Genomic DNA, 21,975 nt, shown 5'->3' with positions numbered 1-21,975 from the left:
GTGGTAAATATGATTATTTTCTCCCTGCTAGGGAGGGATCTCTGACGTGCTTCTTCTGGTTCACCCTTCAAGTCCCAAAAAGCCAGCATGAGGAGATGACTGCAGAGAAAGTGAATATCACACTCTATAAAGAGTTGTTTACCAGCATCAATAGGACAGGACGCCTTTCGTATCAGACAGAATACAAGGTTGACCCAGGCTCCTTGGTTTTGCTAGGTAAGTAATAACTATATATGTGCAATTTGTGGGATCCAATGTTGCACAAGCAGAAGTCCACTTGTGCAATAGGACTTCCTCATCCTCTCTTTCCCCTGAATTCCCCCATGCATCCCTCAACCATCTGGAACAGATTTGGGGTATATGCAGCAGGGGGCTTCAGGGGGGAGGGGAAATCTGTTCCACCAGCAGTTTCCTTTCCACTGGTGGAACAGCACCATTGGATCCAGCCCATCATCCCCAAGAAAGAAGGGCCAATGAGGCCTACACAGATTGACAGTACCTGTTACTGGATTATCGCTTCATATTAGGGAAAGAAGGAAGGGACAAAATGCAGTTATGTAGGGCAGAATGGGTGTGTCTGTGAGCAGAAAAAAGCAGGAAAATATTAAGGTAATTACATGCTGACAAGAAGAAAAAGATGTAATATTTCTATCTTGTAAAGAAATGACTGCTGATGAGTTATGATTCTTTCCTAGAGAAACCACACTGCAAAACATCTGATTTTTTTTAAAGCAAAGCAACTTGTTAAAAAGATGGTAGATTACATGTGCTAAAAACAGTAGTAGACATGCAGCATGATCCAGCCAAAAATAACATGTCAAAATCCCATTGGCCTGAGTTGGGAAATTATGTATGTACTCCTTGTTTTTCTGAGCATCTGATTATCTCGCTGTTTTGGATGCCCCCTGGGCCATTTGGATGAAAGAGGATGTACTCTGTATTTCATTCTTTATATAACAGAAGTATCCTTTCCTCACTTTGAGACAGTATCGCCATTCCCAAAGCTTTGCATGCAAGGATGCAGACTTCCTCACCAAAGAGATTGGTTGCACTATCAGTGCTGATCACCTTTAGGAGGAGGAAGTGTAGACCCAGTCTTGTCTCTCCCAAAGTGGTCAACTTGCTGTCAGATCCAATCAGCCATCTGTTAGTGGATGCAAACAGGGCCCTGATGCGTAGATCAGGGTATGGGCATCTCAGGGTGCTAGTTGTACAGATTTTATTAAAAACAACAATGCATGCTCGAACACCCTGGAGACCAATCCACACTGGAGACCCGTTCTGAAATGCACAGGTTGCTGGATCAGAAATAGATTATTTAGTAGGGCTGTGCACCGCTTCTGTCCAAGGCCCAAACCCTGAGTCGAAGCGGGCTGCTTCAGGTCATTTTGAGCCCCTTCCAAGGCAAAGCAGAGGGGGCATGAAGCGACCTGGAGCGGGTCGGGGGCTCTCCGAAGTGCTTGGTGGCATCGGAGCTTCGGCACCCCCGGCCCAGCTGCGCTGGCACCTCCAGGTCCTTACCTGAGCTGTCTATCTCCTCCGCCGCAACCTCTTCCGCCTCCTCTTGTCGCCACCACCGCCTTCCCTGCTGTCACCGCCGCCTTCTCTGCCGCTCCCATCACCGCCACCTTCTCCTCCTCCTCTGCCGCCATCATAGCTGCTGCCACCACTGCTGCTGCTGCCAGGTCCTGAGGCCTGGACGCGTGCTTACTCTTACTGCAGCGAGCTGCCATTTAAAAAATGGCAACTTCCAGGAACTTCCAGGAGGTTGCCATTTTAAAAATGGTGACTCCCTGCAATAAGAGTCAGCGTGTGCCCAGGCCTCAGGACTTGGCAGTGACGACGGCAGCGGCGGCAGAGACGGTAGTGGCGAGGAGAAGGCGGAGAAGGCAGCAGAAAAGGCAGCAAAGGCAGCGGCGGAGAAGGCAATGGTGGAGGTGGCAGCGGCGGAGGAGGAGAAGGAGGCGTCAAGGAGAAGGCAGCAGCAGAGGTGGCAGCGGCAGCAGCGGTGGAGAAGGTGGCAGCAAGGTAAGGAGCTGGGGGGTTGTGCAGGGGCATGGGGGGGATCCAAAGTGGGGTTCAGCATCTGAATCCAGCTTCCTGTTCGGGGCTGAATCAGGTTGGGGGGGCCCTGAATCAGCCCAAGCCGAATCAGGCCCACCTCCGAAGCCACAAAGCGGCTTCCGAGTCAGATCAGGGGGTCCCTGCACAGCCCATTATTTAGCAAAATTATCTCTTTAGAAAGAAAGTGCTGGATTCAGACTGAGTAGGTTGCGCTTCTTGGGAGGAACCAGGAACTGGTTGAGGGAAACATGTACTGCTTCCGGCCTGAGGAGAGATGGGCCACAGCCTGAGAGAGCTCAGTGGAAAAGCTTTGTTTAAATAAAATGTAAGTGTATTTGGAAGGCAGAGTCCATGTGAGTCTGTGGGGTGCAGTACATCAACTAGGAATGGGTGAACTCACCCAAGTCCGCCTCACGTGCCACTCAATGGATCCCTGCTGGCCACCCGACTCTGTTTGCTGCATCATGTGATCCACCAGACAGTCCATGGGTGCCCAGCAAGTGGCACACAGCTGCCTGTGCTCTTACCAAGCTGTCATTTTGCACAAAATGGCGGCTTGTTCTTTTTACATAAAGGGGCTTTTTATGCAAAAGGCAGCCATCAAGGGGTCATTTAAGCAAAATCAAGCAGACTGGACTCCAGGAGGCCGAACGGGGGGCAGTCCACCAGACTCCCCCCCCCCCGGACTCCCACAACATCATAGACATAGACATAGGGTTCCCGAACATCAACTTTGAAGCACCGCCATCCTCTTTCAACATGATCTGAAGTTTTGCCTTCCTCTTCTCATAGCATTCCTTGTCATGTTTCCCCAGATGTGCCCGTTGAAACCTTGACCCTGTTTGCAGTGAGAGTTCTGTCATTCATTTCTAGGGTAGATCTACATTGCTGACTTTAACTTGTGAAACACTGATTCCCTCTTTCCAGAGAACCCTAGCAACTGTAGTTCAGTGTGTGTGTGTGTGTGTGTGTGTGTGTGTGTGTCGGGGTTGGGGTTGGGGTGGAAATTTCTAAGAGGAAATTCTCAGCATCCGCTCCAGACGAGACTTCTTTGCAGATGACAGTTAAAGTGATATAAAACTGATACACAGGCATCCATAGATCTACTCATCAGCTTTCCAGGGCTGAGTGCTCCCAGCTTTCCGATGAACAGGACACCCAGCACCACAGAGATTCCTACTCACTCCGTAGGTCTCTTTCCACTGCAATTTCCAAGCAGGTATGAAACAGCTGAACTTCCTTTCGAGCAGCAGGAGAGACTCCATCTGTTTCTTACTTTCTCCACAACCCATGCAAATGTGAGATGACCCTGCCTCTTTTTCAAGCCCTCTGTGCATGCCAGATGACTCAAAGGAGGAGAGGGGATTGATGGCAACCACAAATAATAGCCAGCTAGTAAGCCAATCCAGTATTTATGAATCCCTGCTCACAAATGTGTGTGCTATCCCATACGTTTTGCCGCTATCTCCTGTTATTCCAAGAATCATATCGTGACACATTGTGCCCACTCATACACCTAGCTTCATTAGCTCTTTATATATCGGATGTTTTTCTTGTTTGCTACTGTCGGTGAACAAATGCTAGTTTTTAATTTCTCTTTCTGGTCATGGATGGAAATGCTAAGTGAGACCAAATATATATGCTATCCCAAATCTCTCTGTATTAATAAGCTACCATTAACCATTACCTTTTATTTACAGCTTTCCCATTTATGAGGCATTCTGCGTGATGGTGTTCGGCTCTAAGTAATTTGTGTGTTATTGTGTGACTTTGCATATCAAACTTAGCAAAGAGCAGAAGGGCGCATTTCAACATATCTAACTGACAGAAGTTATGTTCTGACACGGATGGTCACAATGTTAAGTCCCAATGGCCAGGTTCAGAAAATCAGGGGCAGTGGGAGAAGAAGCCACTGTGGGTTCTTTTCCCTGCCCCACACATGCCATTCGTGCAACCACCATTTCCCCAATTACTTTCAACATGGCGCAGGTTATTGTATCGTCCGAACCCAGCAAGGTGCACAGTGGGGGTGGCTTCTAAATCACCCCACAACCCATGGCATGTTGTAGGGATAATGGGGTGGTTTAGAAGCCAGTGCCCCCCACACGGGCACCTTGCTGGGTTTGGACACCACAATAACCCGTGCCACATCGCGGTTAATTAGGGAAATTGCAGCCGTGCGGGGAGGAGAGAAGATGCCACGGTGGCTTCTTTTTTCCCTGTGATCATTCTAACTCAGCCAATGTGATTGTAATGGATTGTGTTAGCTAAAGCTTCTGAACAACCTTCAGGGCCAATGTCAGACAGAGCCTATTTCAGTAGTCAAACCTCAAAATTAAGATTAAGTTTCAGGATTTCTTTGGACAATACAGTGCTAAAGTCTGAATACCCATGTTTGTTAATTTTTCTCATGCAATGATATTATAGGACATGGATAATAATAATAATAATAATAATAATAATAATAATTATGGTGATGATAGCATTTATATAGCACTTTCAAATTACTTCTCAACTTTATTTTATTGTAATCCTTACAACAACCCTGTAAAGTAGGTCAGTAGTATTATCCTCATACTATAAATGTGAAGGATGGAGGATCCAAGGCCCCTTTGTTTCCTGGGGAGCTCCCAGGGTGTCCCTGCTCCATCCCAGCCTAGAGCATGGGGGGAGGGGGATTAAAAAACATGCAGAAGATTAAAAGTCCTGTGCAGAAGAACAACTGAAATGTCCACCCCTACACTTCTTTCCCTGGCTGGCATGAGAGCCAGCAGGGCTTTAGAAATGGTACTTGTTCTGCCACTTCATCACACCCACACACACACAGGATTGCACTGTCATTTGTGTCTAAGGTTGAACTTCTCATCCTTTTAATCTCCGTTGTTCTTCTCTCAATATCTGTTGACATCCCACTGCCCATCCGGCACTCTTTGATTTCTTCTTGCCTTTGCTGACTATGCTGAGTCCATCAGCTTGGTGCAGTGCAGATTTATAGTACTGAAATAATAATCATAATAACAATAAATTGAAGATGTGGAGGAGAATAAATGCTTTTCTCCCCTACTAGGTGCAGAGAGGCACATTTCATTATTTAACGGGAACTGAAAAGACTTTTGTAAATTCAAGGAAGCCTCTCTACAAAAAGGTTTCTTAGTATTACTCAGTTTGATCACACATTCTTCTAATGCCTTAAGAGCTTCTTAACTTGAAGGATTTGTCCTGCATTAACTCTCCTTATGTTGTTTTGAATTTTTAAAATCAGGAATACACATATCTTTAAAAAAAAAAAAACCTGACTAGCTTCTGAATAATTTCTAACCATATATGGTGGCTGCTGATGGAGGTTGCTTCTGAGGAATACATACTCAGCACACACGTTCCAAACCAAGCAAGGATTTCTGCAGAGTTAAAAACAGTCCGGGGTAGGCATGGGCCAGATATTAGGGCAAGGACACAGCTCCTGCCAAAAGCAGCAGCAGCTTCTTCTTTGCCTCCTGGCTCCCTTGATAATATAAATTGTACGGCACTGCACCATTTGTTGCAAGTTCCCCCCATTCCCAGTCTTCTTCATCAGCTGCCACTTGCAGGTAGTGCCAGTTCCAGGTTTTGGAGGGCCCTTGAGCAAGACAGCCTTAGTGGGCCCCTCCCTCAATGAGTCTTCCTTCTCGCCACCCTAGTCACCAGCAGCTCTCGCTCGTCATCCTCTTTCTCATCATTGCTGCTGCTTGCTTGTTGAACAGCCAGAGAGCAAGTGGGCAATGGCATCTACTGGTCCTCCTTCTCGCCACCACCATTGTCTGGGCCAGAGACGGAAGCAGGTGAACAAGCAGATTGCAGTGGTGAATTGGGGATTCCAGGGGACTCTTGCCAGTGGGCCCCTTCTGGGGTGCAGGCCCTTGGCAAGGGCCCAACCATGCCTACCCTTGATGCTGACCCTGCTTGCAGAGGTAGGAAAATCCGCAACGTGATATGGTCAGTTGGTGTGCTGTGGACAGTGGTGAGCCAAAGGTTCTCAAGTGATTTTTGGCTTGAATTTTGGGCTGCGGGTAGGGTGAAATGTGGGCTGAAATTCCACAGCAAATTTCAGGGGTAGGGGTGGGGATGGGTGGATGGGGGCAAAATCCCGTGGCACTCTCTCCTGCTGGAGCACCTCTTCTAGTGGCTTGCGGCTGCCATTTTACCCAAAAGCCCCCAGAGCGTGGTGATGTAGTGTCAATCAGGGAAGTGGGGAGGGATGGCCACTAGGAGGTGTTCATGGTGGCAGAGGTGAGCTTTGCCCCTATCTGAATTTACCTCACGCCGGAAAAATTGGCTGAAACAGCCTTCCCAATTTCCCTACCCTGCCCACGAATGAGGCAGTGAAATATGGAGTGCCATTCTGGATCAACCCAGATTCTTATAACTGGGAGAAGGAGTCACAGGGGCTGCTGCTTTTGGTGGCAGCCATGCATGTGGCATACGTAACGTTCCATTCTGGTCTTAAGAGAACCAGCTACAAATGAGGACACAACACCTGGCTATACCTTCTCCTGCAAGAGCAGGAAAAGCTGCACCTTTGAGAATTCCCCTTTCTACCCAACTATAAAGCTGCTTTCCCCAACTTGGTGCTCTCTAGATGTGTTGGACTACAACTCCCAGCATCCCCCAGCCAACTATGTAGTCCATCGCATCATGGTTAGGAAAGGCTTTATTAAAGGTACAGGAGCCCTACCTCTGCCTTTGCATCTGGTTAGTCTAGGTTAGGGCTCTGTGCAAGCACCCAAAAAGCACAATATTTTGTTTGGCACATGGAATTCTCCCAAGAATCTCAGCATTTCCTCATTTTAAAAAACATGTTTATAGCCCTACTGGCCAAAAAGATATTTTTCAACAACAACATCTGGCAAAATTGTTGAAGCTGGGAGTTCTTCATCAGTGTTCCAGTATTCAAGCAAAGGTGCAAATAAGGGCTACAGTGCCATATAAATCTCTTTTCCTCAGTCCTTGACCAGCAGACTAATACATAGAAAATAAGCAAATGCATGGAAATATGTTTAATTTGCCTAATGCACAGAGGTTGCAGGAATAAGCATTTCTTCATGCAGAATGTGGATGCATGGTGCAGAAGACTTAGCTCAGAGGACCCCTAGTACTGCCATGGGTAGACTAAGCATGCCCTAGGATGTTTCCCAATGGAGGCTGGTGGCTTCAATTTTGGTGGGGTCATGAATCCATTCTGGTTTTCAGTCAGAATCAGCCAGAACTCTAAAGGAGCTATCCAAGGTGCTGAACCATATCCCCAAAAATAGTTTTAGCACCTTAGATAGCTACTTTAGAGTTCTGGCTGGTTCCGATTGATATCTGGAATTTATTCACAGCCTCGCTGAAATCGAAGCCACCAGCCTCCACTGGTGCTTCCACACTGCGTTCTTTAAAAACTTTGGAATAGCTACTCTTCATTGACTTGCTTTTATTTGGCATCTATATAATGTCATCATCAAATAATTGTTCTGTGTTTTCTCCATGCTGCATCCACTTTGTCTGAGAGCTCATTTTCTGACTTTTTTCCCCAAAAGAGTGGAACAGAAGCAGAATCCCTGCCTGTGGAGATCACCGTAGCACTACTGTTTCATCTTTTTTGAAAGGGGTAATTTTTGATGGGTGCATTGATATTTTGGTCGGTCAAGCCCTACTGCCACATCTCTTCATTTCTGCAACTGAGCACACCTTTATCATTTTCTTTCTAGTTACCGCCCTTGCAAAGTGGGATTTTCCTTATCAATTATTATAATTCTACTATAATGCATTTTCGCATTTACTTCATTTTATTCTTTGAAATATTAATACTATAGTGCGTACTTATAGTTCATCTAATTAATCACTAAACCCTAAGTACTCAGTCAAATCAAAGTAAAAAAAGAAGAAGAATGACAGCAAGAGGAAACCATTTCAGGGAATGATTAGTTAAAGAGCCAGCTTCACCATTTTGGGAGAAGCAAGAGCTTCTTTAAGCCACATCAAAGGAAAGGCCGTCATTGCCTACAATTCTAAGTAAAGGTGTGCTCAATATGCACACACACCTTTGCAGGACTGTTTGTCAACAGTGTATGTGTGTCATTTTGTTGTGTGTGTGGGGGGGGATACTTGGTGAGTATTTAATAATTTTGTTGGGGGGTCATCTTTAAAGAAGAGTTGACCAAGGCTCCCTCTTTCTTTCTTCCTTCCTTTCTTTTAAACAACAAAAAAGCCTTACAACTGCATTGTTTTTGCCCTACCCCCATCCTCTGAAATTTGCCTGGGGTGAATACTTTGGTCCAGCAGTAGCACACTTTCTAATATGTAAGTCCGTTCAAACAGAATGGGACTTACTTCTGAATAAACATACTTAGGATCTCACTGTAAGGTTGGCAGTCCTCAAGGCCCACTCAGTTTTCCCTTTGCTATGGGGAAGGCACATTGTGAGATTGCCTGGGGACCACAATTTATGTCTGGGCCAGTAGCCAAAAATTATTCCTACTAGCCAGCAAGAATACAGTAAAAGTGCCTCTGTCTGAACACATGCAGAGGGTCATCCCCTTTCTACCCAAGTGACAGCCTGTCCCTATGTCTTGCCAAAGGCAAGGGTTCTTTTTGGATTCAGGAGCAATAAGCACACAAGTGAGCTGAAGTCAAAGGATTTTATTTAAAGCAGGCAAAAGGGTATCAAGAAGAATATACAATACCAAGCAAGCTGTCCTCAATCAGTTGTCAGGAGCCCCAGGGATGACAATGAGGAGACCCCAGTCTACGGCCGATATGCAGCACCTTTCCAGTCAGGTCTGCATAGAAGCTCCCCTGGGCAAAACTGCGGGGCTTTTTTATACCTTAATCTCTTGAGTGCTATGTGCCGCTTAGGACAGCACCTTAATTAATCACACCTGTTGTGCTTAAGCCCCCTGTTGATGTATGTCATATCTGAACCACTCAAAAGATTGGGCAAAGCGAGTGGACAATAGTCAGATGGTACCCTCCCACATTCCAAGGCTGTACCATCGTTCATGTCATCCTCCTGCATTCCAAGGCCATGCCATCCCCACCTACAACCAACTCTGAAAACTGAATTTCATACCAAAGGCCTTAAGGAGGCCTAAGTTTTAAGGTCTTCCAGGAGACATGGGAATAGAAGGAACAACTGTGGCACACCATCGCTATCTCCTCGATATACAATAGTCTTCCAGTGGTTTTCCTCTACATCCTCCTACAGAATTATGGAGAAGGGCTAATAGCACAGACAGCATTGTTCCCCATAAGCCTGAATTACCAGCAGGTCTTTTTCTGAAAATTAAACATTGCACCCACTTCCCTGGCAAGCCACAGCACAGCAAGCATCTTGTTTCAAATCCAGGGCTAAAATGCTTGGAAAGACTGTCTTTTCCTTTCTCCCAAAAGAAATCCACTCCAGATTTTTTTTCCTTCCCTGCGGCAGCTCCCTTTTACAACCTAGTCTTTCTTTGTTTCTTTTCTAGTCAGCCTCCAGAAGACCAAAACAAGGGGAGTGCAAAGGTTTGTGGTCCCCACCTACTGCTGGTGTAGAAAGTGGGAGTGAGAGAGAATGAAGCCAGTTGCAAGTGGGGCTGGGTTAGGAGAAGACTGCAGACGTGGAGAAGCTGAGGGAAGGAAGCAGGCACCAAATGACTGAGCTTTAAAGTTGGCTGGCAGTGCTAAGTCAGTCAATTACAAAGCAAGCCTTTCTTGTTCTTAAAAAAAAACTACCCACAGTTAGGGATGTACGAAAGTCACTTAGCTTTTCGCAGCTTGGCTTCGCGGTGTAGGGGAGGCGCTTCACTTCTCCCCCCGAAGTTCAGGCGAAGGGGGGAGGTGTCCCGCCTCACCCAGCCAAAATTCAGGCCGGGGGGGGGAGGCACCCCGCCTCGCCCGGCCGAAATTCAGGCTGGGGAGAAATGCCCCATCTCCCCGGCCGTGAAACAAAAAGTGAAAAGAAAAAAAAAAAAACGTGATAGGCTACGTAACGATTTACGTAGCCTATCACAGCTAGATTTCCAAAGTGAGCCGTGATAGGCTACATAAATCGTCACGTAGCCTATCACGGGTGACTTTGGGGAAAAAAAAAACGCGTACGCAAATGGCGGCGGCCCATGGGCGCCACCATTTGCATTCCTTATTTTGGCACGTCTAGTCTACGTAAAGCTTTACGTAGACTACGGCAAAAATAAGGGCAACGCAAATAGCATTCCCTTATTTTCGCCGTAGTCTACGTAAATCTTTACGTAGACTAGACGTGCCAAAATAAGGAATGCAAATGGCGGCGCCCATGGGCCGCCGCCATTTGCGTATGCGCTTTTTTTTGTTTTTTCCAAAGTCACCCGTGATAGGCTACGTGATGATTAATGTAGCCTATCACGGCTGACTTTGGAAATCTAGCCGTGATAGGCTACATTAATTGTTAAGTAGCCTATCACGGGTTTGTTTGTTTGTTTTATTTTATTTTGTAATGGTGGCAGCAGCAGCTGGTCAGAAGACCAGCCGCTGCCCCCGCCCCCGCCGAACCGCCGCCGAACCGCCGCTGGGACCCGCCACCGAGAGGGACATTTGCAGGAGGTAAGTCCCATCCCGGGGGGGCGGGGGGGTGGAGAATTTCACCGCCAATTTCGGGGGGCCGAATGCATTGGCATTCGGCCTCACCGAAATTCGTGGAGAAATTCTCAGAAATTCTCCGCCATCCCTACAATGAGGCAGCACAGAAGTTTGTTGACAAAGAGGAATTTGGAAGGAATATATTCTCAGGATGAGGGTTGGAGTGCTCCAGGAGAATGATAGTGCGGAGTTGGAGAGGAGCAAAAGACAATGTGGGGGAAGCCACCTTGCATGTGGAGAAGGAGAGCAACAAACTGAGCAGGACCAGACAGAGACTGAAGATGTTTCAACAAGTCCATCACCACCACCACCCTGAGCCCTCAATCAAATCTACATTGTTCCCAGTAAGGGAAGGAAGGAGAAAGGGAAGAACCCCTTGCCAATGCTATTCAGAACTAGAGAACACAAACTCTCTTCCACAAATCTACTCCAGGTTTTTTTGGCAGCTAAATTTAGCTAGTGTAATGCAGTCTCCATCCCTGAGCATTCTTGCTGGCCAAGATCAAAGACTTCCTCACCCCTGGCCTGTTGGTGAGGATTTGTTGAAGGCTGGAGGTAGCAATTGGATAAAGCACAAGACTGGGTGCAGCATAGGACCACAATTACGCTTCCAGCTCTTTACACAAGAACAATGATTGGGGAGGATTAAAGGGTTCTAGTCTGAAAGCACCCCTAAGGTGCACAAACGGTTCTCTCAACTTGTTTGTTTCTATTGTCTTATATCTAAGTGCATTTTTCCTTTTTTTTTCTTTTCACTCTATTCATATCAAGCAGTCGATTCCCCCCCCCCTCCTTAATTGTCCTTTGCTTTATTTCTCGTCAAAACAGTCTGGCATTAAAGAACAGCTCAGTATCTCTTCTATTGTGCATCACTCACCTGGGCCCATTTTCTTCCTTCTCCCTCTCCACCTCTTGTCTTCAATGGAGCATACTCTTATTAAATTCAGTGGGAACGCTTCATATTTTGTAGTGGAGATTTCTGAATAGGGCACTAGATTTTTTAGTGTCTTCTGAATGACTCATTCCTTTGAATGCCCCCCCCCCCTTCCTTTCACAGCTTTGGTAACATTTACTGTACACTGCATGTTGTAGTTGTCTCCATTATTATTATTATTGCTTCAGACTGTTTCTCCATGTTTGGTGTTAGCCATGATGGACAGCAGCATCTGCATTAATCCTAGTTCTGTCTAGACCACCCTGCAGTCCAAACATGTGTGGCACAGGCCCTATGGAAGAATGTTATGTGGTGGTTGGGAGGAAATCCCAGTGGATTCCAGTTTTTAACAGGCATTGCTTCCCACAAATTCTGTTTTATGTTACAGTAGAAAATGTAGCAGTGCAGGAAACTCTTGACAGGACGTGTCCTAAGTGAGATCCGCGCCCCCCCCCCCAAGAATGCATTTAATTGAAAATTTTAATTAGCGAGGACAGGCTAAAAAACAAATTGGGAAATGTTTAAGAGTGGAGGGGCAGGTTATTAGAAGAGATGCATAGGGAGACAAAGAAACAACTGACGCAGTTGTGAGATTATAGATAAGCAAGAGGAAGGAGGGGGGTTGTGGCAAAGGTAGGGGAAAGTGCTTGCTGAAAGATGGGGCAATGCATAGACAATGTAGTTCCAGGGCACACTTGGGCAGAGATACTATAAACCAGGCATCATCCCCAGTACTCTCCAGATGTTTTGGACTTCAACTCCCATCAGCCCAGCCAGCATAGCTAGTGATCTAGAATTCCAGGAGTTGTAGTCGAAAGATCTGGAGAGTACCAGGTTGGGGATACCGGCATGCTTGCTTGCTGGTTCCTAGCTTTAAAACGTATGAAGCTGCCTTACACAAAATCTGACCATTGGTCCATCTAACTCCTTATTGCCTGCATTGACTGGTGGCAGGTCTTCAGGCTTTCAGACACAGGTCTTGCATATCACACCATACCTAGAGATGCCAGGGATTGATCTTGGGACCTTCTGCATGCAAAGCAGGTGCTCTACCACTCAGCTATGGTCCTTCCCAGAGTTGAGAGCAAAGTCAGAAAGACAAGTCTGCAGCAGGGCCACCATCAATCTAGGTTTTGCCTCCCCATCCCAACTGTCATCCAACAGCCAGTGCATCAGGTTGTAGAAGAGGGAGAAATAGGAAGCAAGGTTGACTGGTTCAACTGAGAGACCAGCAATTTTTTGCACCTCCTGTCTTTGAACTGTTTCAGCTGGTAATGAAAAACACCTGGCTGGTTGTTGTAAAAACCAGATAACATTAAGAACCAGGAGCTGGGTTTTCTTGATTTCCTTTTCCTTCCCCAGGGCCAGCCCTACCATTAGGCAGAGTGAAGCAGTCACCTCAGACAGAGCAAGGTGTTGGAGGAGAAACTTGTGTGCCGTGATGAGTCCTGCTCTGTGCCCCCAAAGTTAGCCTGCCATCTTCAGGTGCAGTGGAGAATGCTGTCCCATCATCAGTGTTGAAAACATATTCACGTACCTGTCTAGTTGGGGGTTTTGTACATGGAGTGGGAGGGGTGCCATCTTGTTTTTCACCTCAGACATCAAAATGCCTTGGGCTGGTCCTGTCCCTCCCCAATCATTTTCCCTTTTGTTTCATGCCTTTTTAGATTGTCATCCTGAAGTCAAAAGACTGTCTTATTTGTATTGGTCTTTACACCACTCTGGGAGCCTTTTTGACTGAAGAGCTGGGTACAAATGCTTTCAGTAAAATAAATAGTGACTAGAGATGCTTGAGGAATTCATCCTTTGTGAATTCCTTTAAGAAATGACTTGATCCATACCTCTTGGATGTGCTCAGTTCGGCATGCTTTTTAACATGACTTTAATCCACTGTGTTCAACTTTTAACTTGGTTGCAGTTTTAAGGTGTCTATTTTTGTTGCGGTGGTGATTATTTTTGTTTGTTTGTCCATTTTATTATTTTTATTGTGTGTTTTAACTTGTGCAAATGAATGTGTGTGTTTTAAAACAGAAAACAGGGTTGAAATAAATAAATAGTACTAGAACTGTGGCTGACCTGGTGAAATGCATTGGCAGTAGGTTCAGGACAAATGAAAAGGGAGTCCTTCATCACACACAATGCATAATTAACTTATGGAGTTACTTGTCACAAGATGTTTAGATGGCTTTAAAAAAAATGATTCAACAAATCCCTGGAGGAAAGTGTATCAATGGCTACTAGCCATAATAAAAATATTAAGCTTCCATGCAATGGAGGCTGGTGGCTCCAATGTCAGTGGGGCAGTGAATCTGCTCTGGGTTTCAGCCAGAACCAACCAGAACTCTAAAAGAGCTATCCAAGGTGTGAATTCTTTAGAGTTCTGACCAGTTCTGACAGAAACCTGAAGTGGATTCACGGCCCCACTGACATAGGAGCCACCAGCCTCCACTGCTTCCATGTTCTGTAGGAGTCTACCTCTAATTGCTAGATGTTGGGGGAAGCACAACATGCACAGTATCAGACTGCAGGAATGCTTGCAGGGCAGACGTCCCAACAAACGCTATGAGAGTTACTTCTGTCATGTGCAGTACATCATGGACCAGTTTGGATATAATGCTATGGAAATGGTGAGCCTCAAGTTTGCATGCTGACCACCCATCCCCATTTTCTCCTCCAGCACAGCCATGAGGAGATCAGGAGCATCTACTTCTGGGTTTAAACTACCTGCAGTTTGCCATTACATCCGACAAGGACAAGCTGTGGTTAAACTATGGTCCATTGAAACAAGCCAAGATCAAGCAGTGGTTTCTGATCCTGACTTGTTCCAATAAACCAGGGGCATTGAACCTCTTTCAGCCCAAGGGCCAAATTCAATTTTGGAGAAGCTCTTGAAGGCCACATTCCAGTGCTGGGCGGGGCCAAAGGCAAACTGGGTGGAGCCAAAATACCTTAGCTTAAAGCATCTTCCTGCCAGTAACTAAGCCTAGGAGGCATTTCAACCTTTTAGAACAGGGGAAAAAACTGCACAAAAGTCAAGAGACCACCAAACAACCAGCAGTGAGTCAGTAGAAAAGTGGTGGGACCAGGGGAAGGAGGTGCACCTATCTAGGAAACCCCAGAGGGCCAGATTAGGGCCTCAGGCAAGCCAGACTTGGCCTGTGGACCCAAGGTTCTGCAGCCCTGCAATAAGCCATGGTTTAAACTAACCACAGTTCCTGCTGCAGACATAATGACAAATTGCAGCAGACATAATGACAAGCTGCAGTTAGTTTAAACGCAGAGGAAAATGGTTCCAGTCTTCTTCTCTGGCACATACTAGAGGAGGAGAGGGGACAGGAGCGGGCAGCGCTCCATCAGGCTAATTTATGCAACATCGAACAGTGGTTTAGCACTACATCTGAACTGGGCCATTAGTGCTCATGGGAAGAGAGGGGTTGGGGCATGCAAGATGGAAAAGGGCATCTTGTATATCTTTCTAGCATTTTAAGATTCCGCTCTTGCAGCATCTCATGTGTTCGTCTTCTATGTATTTTTTTTTTCTGACAGAATCCAGTGTGAAAGACATAATAGTGCTGAAATCCACATTGGGTAGGCTGTTTATTTCCCCCTTATTTTTATGTTTGTTGCATTGATGGGAGTGGGAGGGGGGTCATAGAAGACCCATAAATTAATGACACATCAGGAACTAAGGTGAAAACTATTCATAGTTTTCTGTGCCACTTTTATATGTTGGGATTGTATTCTTATATTTTACCGTTGTAAGTTAGTGTGGACTGATGTTTTATCTGATTCTTGTAGTCCCTTTGGGCTCATCTGTGATGAAGAAAGGTGGAAAATAATAATTAAACAGTAAGATTGTAATGGTAATAATAATGGCAATAGTTAGTATTCATGAGGCACTGATACTGCTTGAACAGCATTGTTGGCTTGAAGTTTGCTTTGGGGATGCAATATATACAAGACTCATGGCTTTTTCAGCACATGAAAATCAGCTAGCAGCCTCAGGACAGATTCTTACATGCACTCGCCATCTCTAAGTGTGTGTGTGTGTGTGTGTGTGTGTGTGTGTGTGTGTGTTTGCTGTGCATGTGGGGGCAACCTCTGCTTGTATCATGCACTGACATGCATGTCTCCATGCATCAATGCTTTCTCTCATGTGCCCATAATATGCACACAATGCTATGCTCACGTACAGTGTATATTGTTACAAGGAGGGGTATCCATCAGTGTACTCCATGGGCAAATGGCACCCTCATATGCATGGGAGAGGAGTTGTTTAGACATGGTAAATGCATGCAAGCATCCATCCAAATATTCCCAGTTTTGAAACTATAAACCTGAATCCACCTAAAAATAACAGTTGAAATGTTTGTGTATACAAACATTGAGGCACATTCCTGAGGGAAAGGCTATCAATGGCTACTAGTTCTGATGACTGTATGCTGCCTCCAGTATTGGAGGTAGTGTGCTTATGTACACCAGTTGCTGGGGAACATGGGCAGGAGGGTGCTGTTGCACTCCTGTCCTGCTTGTGGGTTTCCCATGGGCAGCTGGTTGGCCACAGTGTGAACAGAATGCTGGACTAAATGGATCCTTGGTCTTATCCAGCATGGCTTTTCTTATCTTATTAGGTACACGCACATACTTGTTACACATATGTGTGTGCGTGACATTCACATATGTACACATAGCCCCGGTTCTTATTTCCCAACAACCCAGAGTTGTGAACATGGCATTATAGGGATGTCAGAGAATTTCTCCACGAATCTTCTTTGCAGTCAGCGGAAATTGGTGGAGAAATGGTCCGCCCCCCCCCCCCGGATGGGACTTACCTTGCGCGAATGTCCCTGGCGCTGGTGGCTCCCAGCGGCGGTGCGGCGGCGGTGCAGCGGCAGCCGGTCTTCCGACCGGCTGCCGCCACCGCCATTTCCCAGTAAAAAAACAGCAACAACAACAAACGTGATAGGCTACGTAAAGATTTACGTAGCCTATCATGGCTAGATTTTCAAAAAACACCGTGATAGGCTACGTAAATCCTTACGTAGCCTATAACGGCTGACTTGGGGGGGGGAGCGCGTACGCATATGGCGGCGCCCATGGGCGCCGCCATTTGCGTTCCTTATTTGGGCACATGTAGTCTACGTAAACATTTACGTAGACTATGGCAAAAATAAGGGCAACGCTATTTGCGTTGCACTTATTTTCGCCGTAGTCTACGTAAATGTTTACGTAGACTACACATGCCCAAATAAGGAACGCAAATGGCGGCTTTTTTCCCCCCAAAGTCAGCCATGATAGGCTACGTAAGGATTTACGTAACCTATCACGGCTGACTGCAGGGATGCAAAAGGCAGTGGCTACAGCTGCCGCCATTTGCGTCCCGGCCGGCCAGGAGGATTCGCGGCCGGAGGGACGGGGTGCCTCCCCCCCGGCCAGAATTTCGGTGGGGAGGAACGGAGTGCCTCCCCCCCACCGCGAAGCAAGCTGCGGGACCAGGTAAGTGACTTTCATCCATCCCTAAACTAGTGCACAGTGCCAGATCACTCCCACGAAGAGCTTTACTATATTATTTTGCCTTCATCTCTTGTATGTGTGAAGACTGTTTTAAGTGTCCTTTCTTCCAAGTCATCTTTTCCCAGTCTAGTGGCACCCACTTGGCTCTGCAGTTCTCTTTGTCTCGCCTATTCAGGCTGCTACAGATACAGCTACGTCAGGGAAGACAGAGTCCTAAAGCTGAAGGGCCCAGACTACCTCGCCTCCAGCTGTCTTTGGCATCTCCACGGCCCCAAAGGTCACATGATCAAGCTCCACTTGGAATGGACCCTCTCCGAATGCAGGGACCGACTGGCCATGTATGATGCAGCTGGGCCACTGGAGAAGCAGCTCATCACTTCGTAGGTAGCCTTGATACCATAGCATGAATGGTGAGGAGAAATGACTTCAGCCCTAGGTTCCTCCTCTCCCATTTACCATTTTCCATTTATAAGGAGGACGTACGCTAGGCTCAGGATGTCCAGCAGATCATCTCTGTTTTTAAGTTTATGAGCCAGTTAATGCTGGTGACCTGAAGAACTTGGACTCTTCTGCTGAAGCAATGGCCTTATAGCTCCAGTGTTAAGACGAAACAAATAGCCTTTTTCAAATGTTATACACACACACACATATATATATACACACACACACATACATACATACATACATACTTGGAGATACCTGTTTTGAGTAACCACTTGATGTATGTTTTAATCTTTATTCAGATTTTTTTAGTCTTCATGTAGTTTTCTTTTCTTTTTCTTTATCTGTAATAAATTTATTTGTGATTTCACACACAAATCATAATCCATGAAAACATTTGGAAACTGAAGTGATGACATGTTACATGCAGAGCTGGCAGTTTTCCACAAGTGCAGATCGTTCTTTCCACAAGAATTTGGAAAGCTCTGACAAGAATTCAGATGCCAACAAGCTCTGCTTCAAATAAATACATAAAATAAAACAAATTTCTAGCCCTCATGGCAAAGGAGATAGGTTTGAAATAAGGGACGTCTTTGTTCTGCACAACTACATACTCAGCTCCCACAACCTTCATTCACTGTTGCCTAAAATATTTATTGTATTTGTTTATTTTTGTATTCCATTGATACCCTGCTTTCTCCTACCATGAAGCTCAAGGTGGTATGCCATCCGGACAGTATAATCCCAATATAGTCTTGCTACCCACTATTTACCCATAGTTTCCCCTGCTCTTCACATCAGTGGTTGTTTCAGCAAGAGATGCACATCCATTGATAAAAGTCCAAAATAACGTCCTTTTTACCTCCTTCTGTCTTGACTTTCTACTTCAAAGCCCCCTTCCTCTTTCTTTCCCTCTTCCCACCTTGTCAATACACACATCTCCTCTGTTTTCATTCTTTGCCTCAGGCTGTATGGCTGCAGCCGCCAGGAACCCGTGGTGGAAGTGCTGTCTTCGGGTCCCGTCATGTCTGTGGTGTGGAAGAAGGGGATGTACAGCTACTATGATCCTTTTGTCCTTTCTGCCCAGGCTGTGCCTTTGGAAGGTGAGCAAGGATCCTGGGAGACCTGGGGGGTGTCTCCATGAGCAATTTACTCTGAGCTATTGTATTGCCCTGGCCGTGGGCTGCTAAGGTTTGGAGGTGCCGAGATAGTGATAAGCCAGATCCAGGTTTGCTTACAAGGAGACTTTATAGAGTACTTACAGCACACAAGCGTACCCAATGGTTGGATCAGACAGCTTCTCTGAACCCAGAGCCAAGGGGTACAATGGGTTTCATACCATACATATTAGCATTGAGGCAGCATGACAACAGCAAGCGTTAATTACCATTCATCTGCAACTTTCAGACAAACAAGCTTCACTTCTCAGGCACATCCTAGGCCCTGATAAGATACTAGCCTTTGTTAGCATGGAATGTGCTGAGGCCATGCTATCGACCTTTGATTCATCTCACATGCTCACAGGCCCACTAGCAAGGAAATTGCGCTTATAATGAACCTAAGCCAAGCATTATGGATCTCTAGGCCCCTCTAAAACTACAGATGACTTGTTTACACCCCTGGGACCATTACAGCTGGCTGTGTTTGGAGGTCATTAGGGACACATAACGTCATGGCCAACCAGCAGCCACTCCGGAGCTTATCACAGAAAAGCCAGATTTCCTGAGACTGCTTAAAGTCTGATTCTTTTCCTAAAGTTGGGTTCTCCATGGTATAGCTGCTGTGTGCCCCAACCCCCACATTTACCACACCTGCCCAGGGGTGTGCGTTTCACCGTGACCCTGGTCAAGGGGTGTTTCCTGTGTGTTTCATAGAAACATAGAATCATAGAATAGTAGGGTTGGAAGGGGCCTATAAGACCACTGAGTCCAACCCCCTGCTCAATGCAGGAATCTAAGGGGCTTTTATGCTGGGATTGAGATTGTGCCTTCATGGAAGTTTGCAGGCTCTTTACATGATGTTGTGACCCTGCCATGACCCTCCAGGGAGTCTCCTGCACTAAATACCCTTTGTTCCATTTTTAAATAGATCATAGATAATGAATTATCAAATTACCCTGTTGTGTTCTGCTTCAGTTTCCTCCATGAAAAGAGTTAAAGCGTCAAGAAGAGGAGCAAGATCAATAAAAGATCATGGAAGACTCAGATATGGGGAGAAAGTGGGGAGGGGAGGGGGGAAAGGAAGTGCATGTAAAGGGTTGTGATCCTGAATTTAAAACAGAAGCAGAAAGCCCTGTTTTAAATGCAGGATTTTAGGCTGGTGTAGAGATGCCCTAAGTCAAAGCATCCCTGACAGGTGGCTGTCCAGCCTCATCTTGAATGCCTCCAGTGTGGGAGAGCCCACCACCTCCCTAGGTAATGGGTTCCATTGTAGTATTTCTCTAACAGTCAGGAAGTTTTTCCTGATGTTCAGCCGGAATCTGGCTTCCTGTAACTTGAGCCCATTGTTCCATGTCCTGCACTCTGGGATGATGATCGAGAAGAGATCCTGGCCTTCCTCTCTGTGACAACCTTTGAAGTACTTGAAGAGCACTATCATATCTCCCCTTAATCTTCTCTTCTCAAGGCTAAACATGCCCAATTCTTTCAGTCTCTCCTCATAGGGCTTTGTTTCCAGTCCCCTGATCTTCTTCGTTGCCCTCCTCTGAACCCTCTCCAGTTTGTCTGCAATAGGGATGTCAGAGAATTTCTCCACGAATCTCGGGGAGGCCGAATGCCAGCTCATTCGGCCCCCCGAAATTGGTGGAGAAACAGTCTGCCACCCCCCACGCCCCCCCCCCCAGGACGGGACTTACCTTGCTCGAATGTCCCTGGCGGCGGCAGCTCTGGCGGCGGTGTGACGGCGGCGGCGGCCGGTCTTCCGACTGGCTGCCACCGCCGCCATTTCCAAGTAAAAAAAACAACAACAGCAAACAAACGTGAGAGGTTACGTAAAGATTTATGTAGCCTATCATGGCTAGATTTTAAAAAAACACCATGATAGGCTACATAAATCTTTACGTAGCCTATCACGGCTGACTTTGGGGGGGGGAAAAAAAGCGCGTATGCAAATGGCGGCGCCCATGGGCGCCGCCATTTGCGTTCCTTATTTTGGCACGTGTAGTCTACGTAAACATTTACATAGACTACGGCGGAAATAAGGGGAACGCAAATAGCGTTGCCCTTATTTTCACCGTAGTCTACATAAATGTTTACGTAGACTACACATGCCAAAATAAGGAACACAAATGGCGGCGCCCATGGGCGCCCCCATTTGCGTACGCGCTTTTTTTTAAAAAAGTCAGCAGTGATAGGCTACGTAAACATTTACGTAGCCTATCACGGCTGACTGCAGGGACGCAAACGGCAGCGGCTACGGCTGCCGCCATTTGCGTCCTGGCAGGAGATGAGGTCTCGTGGCCGGAGGGACAGGGCGCCTCCCCCCCATCAGAATTTCGGGGGGAGGGACGGAGCACCTCCCCCCCACCGTGAAGCAAGCGTCGGGATCAGGTAAGGGACTTTCGTCCATCCCTAGACTCTGCATCCTTCTTAAAGTGTGGTGCCCAGAACTGGACACAGTACTCCAAATGAGGCCTAACCAGTGCTGAGTAAAGGGGAACTAGTACTTCATGTGAATTTGGAAGCTATACTTCTATTAATGCAGCCCAAAATAACATTGGCCTTTTTTGCGGCCACATCACATTGTTGGCTCATATTCAGCTTGTGATCTACACCAATTCCAAGATCCTTCTTGCTTGTAGTGTTGTTGAGCCAAGTATCCCCCATCTTGTAACTGTGTATTTGGATTCTTTTTCCTAGGTTTATCCCTATTAAATGTCATTCTGTTGTTTTCTGCCCAGCACTCCAGTCTATCAAGTTCCTTTGAATTTTGTTTCTGTCTTCCAATTTTGTGTCATCTGCAAATTTGATAAGCATTCCCTGCATGTCCTCCTCCAAGTCATTAATAAAAATGTTGAAGAGTGCTTGGCCCAGGACTGAGCCCTGCGGTACCCCACTCGTTACCTCTCCCCAGTTTGAGAAGATCCCACTGATAAGCACTCTTTGAGTCTGATTCTGTAGCCAACTGTGGATTCGCCTGATAGTTGTTTCATCTAGCCAACTTTTAGCTAGTTTCCTGTCTTTGTGTTTCCCAGCACAAACCAATTAGTGTCTACTCAGAAGTAACTCCCATTGGGATCAATGAGGCTTGTCCCCTGAATGCGCACATCAGAATTTACAGAGGTCCCCCCGCCCAATTGAAATAGCACATTTTAAATAGGGGTGGACGAAAGTCCCTTACCTGTCCTCGAAGGATGTTCGCGGTGGGGGGGAGGCACTTCGCTGCTCCCCCTGCGAAGTTCAGGCCGGGGG

General features: G+C 46.4%; 1 protein-coding gene across 1 annotated transcript in view; it reads left to right on the top strand.

The window, feature by feature from the left end:
• Window positions 1–21,975, top strand: part of TMPRSS6 (transmembrane serine protease 6) — a 57,617-nt gene that overhangs the window by 7,675 nt on the left and 27,967 nt on the right. The window contains exons 5-8 of the mRNA XM_084809738.1: window positions 32–216; window positions 15,158–15,199; window positions 17,301–17,505; window positions 18,533–18,669. Of these exons, the coding sequence (XP_084665864.1) occupies window positions 32–216; window positions 15,158–15,199; window positions 17,301–17,505; window positions 18,533–18,669 (569 nt within the window). The remainder of the gene's footprint in view (window positions 1–31; window positions 217–15,157; window positions 15,200–17,300; window positions 17,506–18,532; window positions 18,670–21,975) is intronic.

This window comes from Heloderma suspectum, chromosome 7, assembly GCF_057233095.1.
Source record: "Heloderma suspectum isolate Gila_16-S chromosome 7, 16-S_ref, whole genome shotgun sequence".
In the NCBI taxonomy this organism is placed as follows: domain Eukaryota; kingdom Metazoa; phylum Chordata; class Lepidosauria; order Squamata; family Helodermatidae; genus Heloderma; species Heloderma suspectum.
This window is presented reverse-complemented; position numbering and strand designations above follow the sequence as displayed.